This window comes from Staurois parvus, unplaced genomic scaffold (assembly GCF_062004578.1).
Source record: "Staurois parvus isolate SC_StPar_1 unplaced genomic scaffold, SC_StPar_1.0 ptg000129l, whole genome shotgun sequence".
NCBI lineage: Eukaryota > Metazoa > Chordata > Amphibia > Anura > Ranidae > Staurois > Staurois parvus.
In genome coordinates, this window is record NW_028317925.1 from 3,697,948 (window position 1) to 3,710,164 (window position 12,217).

A 12,217-nucleotide genomic window follows, 5' to 3' on the forward strand; every position below is an offset into this window, starting at 1 on the left:
GCAGGGAGAACATGCAAACTCCAGGCAGGTGGTGCCGTGGGCTGGGATTCGAACCAATGACCCTAGTGCTGCCAGCCGGAAGTGCTAACCATTTAGCCACTGTGCTGCCCCACAGTTTAGATATGCTTCATGTTCCACTTACTTTCTGTGTAAAATAAGTTGTTGATTATTACTGTAGTACTTACAGTGATGTTTGAAACATGATTTTGAGAAGTGGCTGTGTGAGCTGATTGATGATATCTCACTGCATAGGGGATAGGTGAATATAAGACTAACAGCGGAGGCTTTAACCTCTCCCCGCCGTCTATACATATTACTGCAGACTCACTGAAGTGGGTCTTTTTCCAAGAGACCACATACAAGGTTTGTCCAGAATATAATGAGAATGAAGTTCCTATGCTTGAGAAGGGCTCTGTGAAGGGAGAAGCTGGCCAAGGTAATTTGTGGTGGATGCCATCTATACGTTAGAAAACTGGTCAATTGCATTCAAACTCTGTCAGAGTCGAGACATTCTTTTTTTTTGGTGACTCCCTATTCAAGTGCCTCGTATTTAGTAAAATGCAAGTGAGTTTGGAACAGCAGTACAGAATAAAATGTGTGACATTAGGTAAAAGTGCATCAGAAACTTTGGAAATGGTGAGAAAAGCTTATGGAGAAGCTGTGCTATTATCTGCACAAGGCCTTCAAGGCAATAAAGGTATTGAATATGAACAACGATCAGGTTGTCCCACTTCATCAAAAACAGAACAGAATGTGGATTCAGTGACGCCTGTTCTCAACCGTGACCAAAGGCTCATTATCAGAATGGTTGCAGAGGAAACAGGAATTACCAAGTCAATTGCTCAGGATTTTAATATGAGAAAAGTGTGTGCAAAACTTGTTCAAAAGAACCTGTCACCTGATCAGAAGGAACACCATCAACTCATTTGCCAAGGCCTGTTGGCCTGTTTGGAAAGAGAACCTGATTTTTTGAGTTGAATGATCATGGGAAATGAATCCTGGGTGTTTGAATATGATCCTGAGTCGAAGAAACAAAGTTCAGAATGGCACACACCCACATTACCTTGCCTTGAGAAATCTCAATTGAGCAAATCAAAAGTCAAATCAATGGTCATTGTTTTTTTATTCACGTGGAATTCTCCATAAGGAATTTCTACCTACTGGTCAAACTGTGAATCAAAGATTTTACCTGTAAGTTCTTGGTCGCTTGAGACAAAGATTTCCATGCGCATCTTAAGATCGGCTCAACTTTGATCCTTCATCTCGAAAACGCACCAAGAGTCACAGTGCTTTGGCTGTCAGAGTGTGTGACTGCAGAACACATCACGGTGCTTCCCCATCTACCCTACAGTACTGACCTGGCTCCTTGCCACTTTTTCATATTCCCAAAGATGAAGGGGGGTTTGAAAGGACACCATTTTGGTAGTGTGGAAAACAGCCAAAGAGATACTACTACGCAGGCCCTGAATGCCATCCCACTTGAAGACTTCCAGGGATGCTATGAGAATGGAAAAATTGCTGGAAGCATTGTGTACACTCACAAGGTGCATACTTTGAAGGAGACAATGTTCAATTGTAAAACCTTTCAATAAAAGAAGTTTTAAAATATAATTCTCATTACTTTATGGACACACCTCGTATATGTGTACCAGTGTTTGTGCTGGAAACATGCCATATAGCGCACTCTCAGCACAGAGATCTGGCTCTCACCTGGGTCTTGTACTAATGATTGGGAACTGGGACTCCCAATTCCCAACCACCTGACTGCTGTGATAGCCTCTGATTGGCTATCACAGTGATCAGTCACGTGCAGCTTATCCCATGTATTTTTATTCTCTGAATGGAGAGAGAGATAAATTGTATCTTTCTCTCCTTGTCAGGGGTGAAAGATGTAAATAACAGTGTGTAAAAAAATATTTTAAAAGATATGTTAAGAAAAGAAACAAAATCCTTTGATTTAGGTCAGTATCACGGTTAATGTTAGGGTAAAGATAACGGTCAAAAGGTCAGGGTCAGTATATTTTAGGTAGAATTTAAAAAAAAAAATATCAGTGTCATTGTTCTAGGTAGGATACAAAAAGAAAAAGGCACACTATTGCTTCTAGGCCATACTATACTACAGATGTAAGCAACACCATAGACACACATATGTGGTGTCGCTGTGATTATCAGGAGCAGTAGGATATATTTTGTGCTGTTCTTTGGTGGTAAGTTATGGTAATAGCAAGAAATATACAGTTACATTTGAAAATAATTTTTTTTTTTCACAACTTTGCAAGTTTTTCTTTGATAATACAAAAAAACAAAAAAAAAAAACCGGAGATATCCATTACCATTCACCAACAAAAGAAAGCCCAATTTGTCTTGGAAAAAAAAAAAAACAAGGTACAATCCACATGGAAACACAAGGTAGATGAGATGATATATACAGCTTTAACACATGCCAAAGTTGCAAAATTGTGTTCAGGCATTAAGATTTGTTTTACACTACATCACAAAAGGGGTTAAGACACAGTAAGTGTAACGGCACCAAGCTTGTAGTTACACTTAAATGAAGAAGTCCAACCTTTTTTTTCTGGGATATCAGTCTCAGAAATTGAACCTTACATCTTCAGTAGTATTCTAGGGTTATCGAATCCAGGTGTTAATGTTAAAACTTAGTATATGTGCTCATCGAATAATATAATGCTTATTCTGGTGCTACAAGAAATCCAGCTAACATAACCTACCTCTGCCCTTGGCATTCACATCTATTTTGGGTTGCAAATAGTTTGTAAGCGCTGCAAACGTCCCTCTTTTTGTGATCCCCAGCCAAGTTCCTCCTTCCTTCCCAGTCTCCATGTCCAGTCCTTCAAAAACAAGACAAAAACTGCTGAAAAAAAGACTGGAAGTGCTTGTGGGAGGAACCTTAGCACTATATGAGAAATGATAGGCATTCAGTAACAGCAACCATACACTACGTTTATTGCCTGCAGGGATGAAGGCAAGTAGTAACTGATCAATATAATGATAAATGATGCAGAGCAGAATGAGGGAAAAATAAATGGTCAATCTTTGCTATATTCATACGAACCACTAAGGATTTCATTATTGGTTCCCCAGAAATCAGCTGGCTTGGCAGGTCTGTGATAGAATTCATCTCGGTTGGCAGCTAAGATGAGTCTGTAACATGAGAGAAAAGGACAGATTTTTATCATACATTACACATTAGTCAATGTGATACAAAACAGTACAGTTTGACCTGAAATAGAATAATCACATGTTAATGATCATACCACTGCTTTAAGTTTATTCTGTAAAATTAAGTCTCTGCTATGTAACAAAATAAACTTTCAAAAAGCTACATAAGCTACGTAAGAGTCTAATGCAGAAAACTGGACAGAAAAACGACAAGTGTTTAGTCCTCTAAATATGTGATCATATGTCTACAACAACGATGACATTTCACTGACACAAAAATCTCTTTCCATTTGACTCTTTCCTGGACTTTTGGGAAAATATCAGGAGAAGCAACTGTGCTATAATTTTTTGAGCAATACCAACACTATATTATCCTCTTGGATTACATGCTGAAGCTAAAGCTGAACTGTGGACCAAGCCTTTTCTGACACTTTTTGTTCACATGAAAAAAATCTGTATTTTTTGCTAGGAAATTAATTTAAACCCCCAAACATTATATATTTTTTTAAAGCTGACACCCTAGTAAATAAAATGGTGGGTACTACAATTTTGTATGGCACATAGTACTCGCGCAGCAATTTTTTAAAAGCAAATTTGTTTAAAAAAAAAAATACACTTTTTTTACTTTTAATGCACAAAAACACAATATATTGGCCAATTATTTCGTAAAATATAAAAGATAATGGTATGCCGAGTAAATAGATACCAAACATGACATACTTTAAAACTGCGCATGCCCCGTGCTATGGCAACAAACTACAAACATTTTTAATATCCATAGGCAACGCTTTAAAAGCCTTTAAAAGCTACCATTTTAGATTTACAGAGGAGGTCTAGTATTAGAATTACTGCCCTTGATCTGACATTCACGCAATACCTCACATGCATGGTGCAACCGCTGTTTACATACTGACACAGGGTCAAGGCTTGTGCACACAGGTGTGCACGCATGGGAGGGGTGATTTTGTTTTTTTTTATTATTAATTTTTACATTTGTACCTTTCTTTTTTTTTTTTTTTTTTTTGATAACTTTTAATGCTATAACAGGGAATGCAAATATCCCCTATAACTTCAATGGGCATTGTCATATATATTTTTTAAAAAAAATCTGGGGTCTATCAGGCTCTAGATATCTCCTCTGCCCTTACATTATCTAATCAAACCAAAATCGGTGTGATCAGATGCTTTCCCAATTTACAAATGGCGCTGTTTATATCCTGCGAAACTGAAGTGATGAAATTATATTATTATTATACAGTGTTTATATAGCGCCAAAGGGTTTGCTCAGCGCTGTACATTAGAGTGGGGGGACAGTACATGAGACAATACAGTAACAATACAATACATGAGGGGTTCAAGGGCCCTGCTCTTTCGAGCTTACAATCTAGGAGGGAGGGGATAGTGGTACAGTAGGAGTGGCTGTGGGGGATGGAGTGATAGCAGGAGTGGAGGAGATCAGTTGTTAGGTGAGGGTGGGGTAGGCTTCCCTGAAGAGATGGGTTTTCAGGGTGTGCCTGAAGGTGAGGAGGGTAGGTGACAGTCTGATGGATTGGGGTAGGGAGTTCCGGAGGATGGAGGAAGTCCGGGAGCAGTCCTGCAGTCGGGCATGGGAGGAGGAGACCAGGGAGCTGGAGAGTAGGAGGTCCTGTGAGGAGCGAAAGGCACAGGTAGGGTGGTATTTGGGTATCAGGTCAGTTAGGTAGTTTGGGGCAGCGTTGTGAATGGCTTTGTATGTCAGAGTTAGTAATTTGAATTTAATGCGTTGGGCAATCGGGAGCCAGTGAAGGGATTGGCAGAGGGGGGTGGCAGATGTGGAGCGGTTGGTGAGGTGGATGAGTCTAGCCGCTGAGTTCAGGATAGACTGGAGTGGGGATAGCATGTGTTTGGGTAGGCCAGTGAGAAGGGAGTTGCAGTAGTCCAGGCGTGAGATAATGAGGGAGTGTATAAGTTGTTTAGTAGTGTCTGGGGTGAGGAACGTACGTATCTTGGAGATGTTGTTTAGGTGGAGCCTGCATGACTTTGATAGTGATTGGACATGAGGTTGGAAGGAAAGGTTTGAGTCCAGGGTGACACCCAGGACTTTGGCGTGTGGGGTGGGATTGATGGTGGCATTGCTAGTCATGATGGAGAGGATATGGGGGGGGGCGCGGGCTGGGGAGAAAACCTAGGAGCTCGGTTTTGGACAGGTTTTACTTGAGCAAATGGAGCGACATCCAGTCTGATAAAACAAACAGGGGTATATACCAGTGTGCAGAGGGTCCTTCAGAATTTCTAGTGTTAATATGTGGTTACACCCCTTTAGCACCTGACGGATAAATGCATGCACTAGCTGTTGGGATTTGAGCACAGGGATCTCGTTTGTTGTATTGTTGGGTCAGTAGCCAGACCTGAACCTTGTAGCTCTCCCCATTGTGTCTTTTCCCCTATGCTAGCATTGTGTCCACAGTAGCATTTGCGTAGGCAGAGCAGAGTAGGACTGGCCATAGAGGGATTACTTTGACGCAGTTGGCCAGCTTAAGCATGTATTGCAATATGTGTGAACTAAATATCCCTATCTATTGCATAGTTTGCTTGAAAGGGTATATACCAGTGTGCAGAGGGTCCTTCAGAATATCCAGTCTGATATGTCGTTCAGGAGGTGGGTGATGCGGGCGGAGAGTGAGGGGGTGAGGTGAGGGGTGGAGAGGTAAATTTGTGTGCCATCGGCATAGAGGTGATAGTTGAAGCCAGTTTGTCAAGGGAGGAGGTGTAGATGGAGAAGAGGAGGGGTCCGAGGACAGAGCCTTGGGGGACTCCAACAGAGAGGGGTTATAGGTAACGCTGAAGGAGCGTTGGGATAGGTAGGAGGAGAACCAGGAGAGAGCAGCGTCCCTGATGCCAAAGGAGTGCAGCTTAGAAAGGAGGAGGGGGTGGTTGACTGTGTCGAAGGCCGTGAAGAGGTCGAGGAGCAGGAGGACAGAGTAGTGGCCATTAGCTTTGGCGGTTAGCAGGTCGATAGTGATTTTCAGTAGGGCGGTTTAGCTGGAGTGTAGGGGACGGAAGCCAGACTGTAGTGGATCAAGGAGGTTGTTATCAGTGAGGTGGGTGCTTAGGCGATTGTAGGCTAAGCGCTCAAGGAGCTTGGAAATGAATGGCAGCAGGGAGATGGGTCTAAGGTTGTTTAGGTCAGTAGGGTCAAGGGAGAGTATGGGGGTGATGTGTGCGTGCTTTAGGGGGGAGGGGAATGCGCCAGTAGAGAGGGAGAGATTGAAGATGTGGGTGGGGGAGCGAATGATGGAGGAGGGGGGTGACTGGAGGAGTTGAGAGGGGATGGGGTCCAGGGGCAAGTGGTGAAGCAGGCTTCAGTGAAGACCTTAGTGACCTCCTCAGTGGTAGCAGGGCTGAAGGAGCGGAGTGTTGGGGAGGTTGTAGTGTGCGGGGCGTTAGGTATGGTGGGGGGCAGTGCGGTTGCGAGGTCAGAGGAGGGGAGAGTTGAGGGGATGATGGAGGGAAGGAGGCTAGGTGGAGAGGTAGATTATGAATTGACAATGTCCTTACGGATTACGTCGATCTTGTTTTGGAAATGATTGCCAATCTCGTGGGCGGAGAGTTAGGTACTAAGTGGAGGTGGGGGAGGAGAGAGCAGGGATTTGAAAGTGGAGGAGAGCCGGCGAGGACAGGTGGAGAGGGTGTTGATGAGGGTTATGAAATAGGCTTGCTTGGCGGCGTGGAGGGAGGTGGTGTAGGTGAGGAAGGCGGATTTGTAGAGGGAGAACGCTCAAAGGGGGAACTGGTTTTGCGCCATAATCGCTCCAGTGCGTGACTGCATCATTTGAGACATTTTGTATGGTCGTTCGGCCAGGGTTGAAGTGGTCGGGGTCTGATGTTACGCGTGGTTAGGGGTGCCAGGGAGTCTAGGGCAGCAGACAGTGAGTCGTTGTACGCAGTAGTGGCCAGGTCAGGGCATGACAGTGGAAGGATAGTGTCGTACAGACGGTCAGCTGCAGAGTGGAGAGGGGCCGGGTTCAGGTTGCGGAGTTAGAGGAGGGGGAGATGGAAAACGTGAGGAGGTGGTGGTCAGAGAGGGGGAAGGGGGTGTTAGTGAAGTTGTGGTGGGTGCAGAGGTGGGAGAAAACGAGGTCCAGGGTGTTCCCATCGGTGTGGTGGAGGACTGTGTGCACCGTGTGAGCGCGAAAGAGGAGGTTAGGAGGAGGAGTTGGGAACTAGCCGGGTTGTTGATGTTGATGGGGATGTTGAAGTCCCCGAGGATGATGGTCGGTAGCTCAGAAGAGAGGAAGAAGGGAAGCCAGGCGGCAAAGTCAACCAGGAAGAGGGATACGGATCCAGGAGGCCGATAGATTATTGCAATCCTCCTGGGGGGTGGGAGAGAAGAGCCGGATGCAGTGGGCCTCGAAGGAGGAGAAGGATAGGGAGGGGGGGTTAGGGAGGACCTGGAAGGTGCTCAGCAGTGACAGGAGCATGCCGACCCCACCGCCTCTGCGACCACTCGGTCTGGGTGAGTGGGTCCAGACGAGGCCACCATAGGTGAGTGCTGCAGGGGAGGTGGAGTCAGTGGCTTGGATCCAGGTTTTGGTGACCGCTAGGAGGTTGAGGGAGTGGGAGACAAAGAGGTCATGGATGGCGGTGAGCTTGTTGCAGACTGAACGGGCGTTCAGGAGTGCAACCGAGAGAGGAGGGGTGGATGCGGGGAGGAGGGGGACGGGTATGAGGTTGAGGGGGTTGCGGCGGCTGGCGGGGGCAGGAGGGTACCTAGAGGGGGAGTGAGGAAGTGGGGGGCCGGGGTTCGGGGAGATGTCACCGGCGGTTAGGAGAAGGAGAAGGGTGAGGAAGGTGGCATGGGATCGGGATGTGCAGGAGCGTGTGGATCTGTTAGTGGTGGCGTGTGGGTCGGCGGGAGAGTATTAAGAGGAGGTGGTGAGAGCCGTAGTGGGCAGAAGGAAGAAGTGAAGGAGCAATGTAGAGCTGTATTGTAGGAAGTAGGGGGGTAGAGGGAGGCGATTTTGGGAATGGAGGAGAGGAATACGAGGAGGAGGAGTGCAGGTGGCATGTTAGGGTGAGCGGAGTGCTGGTCAGATCGGGGAGGTGAAAGGTATCATATCAGGGCGTGATGATGCGGAGAGTCTGTTGCGTCGTGGCGGAGTTCATCTGTGTCCATCTGTAGGAGGAGAGTGAGAGTGGTGGGCGGCAGGGTCAGCAGCTGGCTAGTTGCAGTCTGTGGGTGCTGTAGGACGGTGTCCGTTGGTGCTGTGGCACGGCGTCGGTGGGTACAGTGGCTCGGAGACTGGACGAGCCGTAGGGCGCAGTGTCTGGGGGTGTTGCAGGGTGCGGCATCTGGGGATGCTGACGGCTCGGTGACTGCAGGTGCTGTAGGCCCGGCGTCGGGAGGTGCTGAGGGCCCGGCGTCGGGGGGTGCTGAGGGCCCGGCGTCGGGGGGTGCTGAGGGCCAGGCGTCGGGGGGTGCTGAGGGCCAGGCGTCGGGTGGTGCTGAAGGCCCGGTGTCAGGGGGTGCTGAAGGCCCGCCGTCAGGAGGTGGTGAAGGCCGACGTCTGGAGGTGGTGCAGGCTGATGTCTGGAGGTGGCGTGGGCTAGGCGTTGATAGGCGCAGTAGGGACCGGCGTCAGTCGGTGTTGTGGGCCAGTGCGTGTTGATGCTGCAGGCCAGCAAATGAGGATGCTAAGGGACAAAGCTTTTGTGGGAGCGGTAGGGTCCGGCGATCGCAGGTGTTGTATGGCCCGGCGTCAGGGGGTGCTGGAGGCCACGTGGCAGGCTCGCCTCCGCCGGATTGGACGGGGCTCGGGGCTGTGCGGTGGCAGGGGCACGGCTGTGTGGCACACTGTGGGGAGCAGGGAAGCAGATGCTTGTAGCTTCCGAATTCTTAGGCTATAGAGATGATTGGCATCACTCTGGTCTCCAATCAGCTCTATGGTCAGCTGGCAGAAACACCGGCTGCATTCTCAGGTTCCCCCAATGACACGAGACTGCCCGAGAAGGCTGTGGAAGGCAGCGGGGGAGGGGGGCATCATCTCCCACTGCTTGTAAAAGCAATCCTGCAGCTAATTAGCCACTGGGATTGCTTTTACATGAAAGCCGATCGCCGGCTGAAAAAATTGATACCAGGATGATGCCTGCAGCTATAGGCATCATCCTGGTATAACCAAAGTCCAGTGATGTACCAGTACGTCGCTGGTCCTTGTTGGGTATATATACTATGTTCTTTTTTTTTTTTGTATGCAGCCGGTGGACTGAATGAAAAAAAGAGAAGAAATCTCTGCCAGAAAAAGTGTGTGGTACGCCCACCATTAGAATATACCGCCCTGCATCCACCCACTTCTAATGGTGGGCACACATTAGGTCACACTTTACCACAAGCGCCAGTTCCAAGATTGTACAAATGTCTAAATAGTGGCACGCTTGAACAAAAATTGTCCACGTATAAGTGGTACCCCATATGGAAAAAGGATGACACCAAGTCCCACACTATCTTGCCACTGCTCCCCATGTAGTCTGGGCATCCGGGCGGGCTCCACGTGACTATCTTTTCCCTCGTAAATCCAAAACTTATAAGTATAGCCTGTTGTCCTCTCACAGGTCTTCTACATCTTGACCCCATATCTGGCACACTTGCAGGGTAAAAATTGTTTTAATGCAAGGCGGCCAGAAAAATTAATGAGGGACTCATCAACGCAGATGTTTTGCTGGGGAGTATAGACATCTGCAAATTTTTGGTTAAGGTGATTTGCGAGGGGCTGAATTTTGTGGAGCCGGTCAAATTCAGGGTCACCCTGAGGATGACAGAGTGTATTGTTGTTGAAATGCTTAAAACACATTATACTCTCATATCTATGCCTGACCATGGCAGCAGAGAACACGGGCATATGATGAATCGGGTCTGCGGACCAATACAACCGCAATTAATTTTTTTCAGTAATGCCCATGTTGAGGGTTAGGCCCAAAAAAAAAATGTAAATTCGAAAACCGTAATGAGTTTCCATGTGACTGGTCTGGCAAGGTTTGAATTTGGGTTGGCGGCAATAAATTGTTGTGCATATAAATTGCTTTGATCCACAATCAACACATACAGATATTCCGTGAAAAACAGCTCCAAAAATCAAGGAGGTATGTGAAAGACCAAGATGTACTAGACCGCTGGTACTCGACAGTTCACCAAAAGGTAGAGCGGCACTAGTACTGGCACTCTGCTGCATATGAGAGTCATCAAAATTTAACGGAAAGTGCTAACAGAGATCAGGCCTGATTCTGCAAACACTGCGGTTTTGTGTGCAATGTATCAAGTGACAGTGACCTACTGACACTGCACTTGCTGGGGGAGAAGGGGGGGTAAGCGTAGGGGCTAAACGCAGGTGCTGGCAGGTGCCGGGGCTGATACCGCTAACGCTGCATTTTTGGGAAAGCTATACTAATGTGCACGCTGGTATAGTGCTGATCTGATCAAAGATATTGACCCGTTCAGACACTATACTAGCAATGGAGGTTTATTGTACATGAACGTGCTCCTGGCAATCAAGGGGTTAAATGTGATGACTGATGTACTGGCGGGCAATCTGAAGCTATCTGGGAGGGGCGTGAAAACCATGGGAGTGCAAATCATGTATATATGTGATTTTGCGCACCCATGCCGCCCTGTAGCAGTATTTCTGTTATAGGGTGGTCAGGAAGCGGTTACAGAAGTGGTTTGTGTTACGGCGCTGCGTTACTTTGACAATTGCGCGGTCATGCAACACTGCACCCAAATTAAATTTACGTCTTTTTTTTCCACAAATTGAGCTTTCTTTCGGTGGTATTTGATCGCCTGTGCGTTTATTTTTATGCTATAAAAAAAAAGGCTGACAATTTTCAGAAAAAAAAACAATATTTTGGACTTTTTGCTATAAAACATGTCCAGTGAAAAAATTTAAAAATCAAATTTCGTCATAAATTTTGGCCAAAATGCATTCTGCGACATGTCTTTGCTAAAAAAAAACCCCAATACGTGTAAATTAATTGGTTTATGTGAAAGTTATAGCGTTTACAAATGGCAGGAAAGATACTGGGATTTAAAAAAAATTTTTTATGGTGGTGATCAGCGACTTACAGCAGGACTGCGGTGGACATTCTGACACTGGGGGGGAACTGACTTGGGGTCACTGGCATCCCCAGTGACACCAATACAGTGATCAGTGCAAAAAAAAAAAAAATGACACTGTACTAATGGCACTGGGGAGGAAGGGGTTCACTTTTTTATTCACTGAAAGGGTTAACTGTGTGAGGGTAGTGTTTTACTAGGGGGCGGGGGTGTGTACTGCACTGGAACACGCTGATCCGGAGAGATAAACTCTTCTCTCCGGATCAGCATGTCAGGAGCTGACAGGGAACTGACAGAAAGCAGAGGTGCAGTGTAAACACTGCAGCCGTGCTCTCTCTCAGTGATTGCCGCTTATCGCCGGGACACGGCCGGTAATGACCGGCCGTGACCCGGTGACTGGCGATCGGCGGCACAGGTAGGGGGTGGCGCGCCTTGCGCACTACCTGTTTTGCAAAAGCACGTTTCAAAACGTGGTTTTGCCCAGCCTTACCGACCTGCCATCATATTTCTACAGTGGCTGGTCGGCAAATAGTTAACCAATAGCCGTCCGGCCAATAGCCATTTGGCGGCCAGGAAAAGGCTGTAGATTTCCGGGTGGAGGCCATATGGCGTACTCCTGCACATGCGCAGTTTTCACGCTTGCGGAGCTGCGCAGAGGCGCGATCTGTCACCGGCTGTGTACCTCGGACACGGCCGATGACAGATCTGAGTACCGGCCCCCGTTGCCAGTACCATGTGACCTGCTGTGACCAATCACAGCAGGTCGCATGACAGTTGTATACAATGGATGGCTTCATTCATGCCATCCATTGTATACTAGTGTCTAGCTGTGAATGGTCACAACGACCACATGAACATGTCATGTGATTAGCTGTGGCCAAATCACAGCTAAGCACAAAAAAAAAAAAAAAAAAAAAAACCAGCCCTGAATGAATCGATGTCATTCAGGTAAAT

General features: G+C 47.1%; 1 protein-coding gene across 3 annotated transcripts in view; it reads right to left on the reverse strand.

The window, feature by feature from the left end:
- TANGO2 (transport and golgi organization 2 homolog) overlaps positions 1–12,217 on the reverse strand; it is a 221,829-nt gene that overhangs the window by 120,718 nt on the left and 88,894 nt on the right. For all 3 annotated transcript variants that reach the window (XM_089672462.1, XM_089672463.1, XM_089672461.1), the window contains exons 3-4: positions 3,074–3,162; positions 2,730–2,849 (exon numbers count right to left, since the gene is read on the reverse strand). In XM_089672462.1, coding sequence (XP_089528588.1) covers positions 2,730–2,849; positions 3,074–3,162 — 209 coding nt within the window. The remainder of the gene's footprint in view (positions 1–2,729; positions 2,850–3,073; positions 3,163–12,217) is intronic.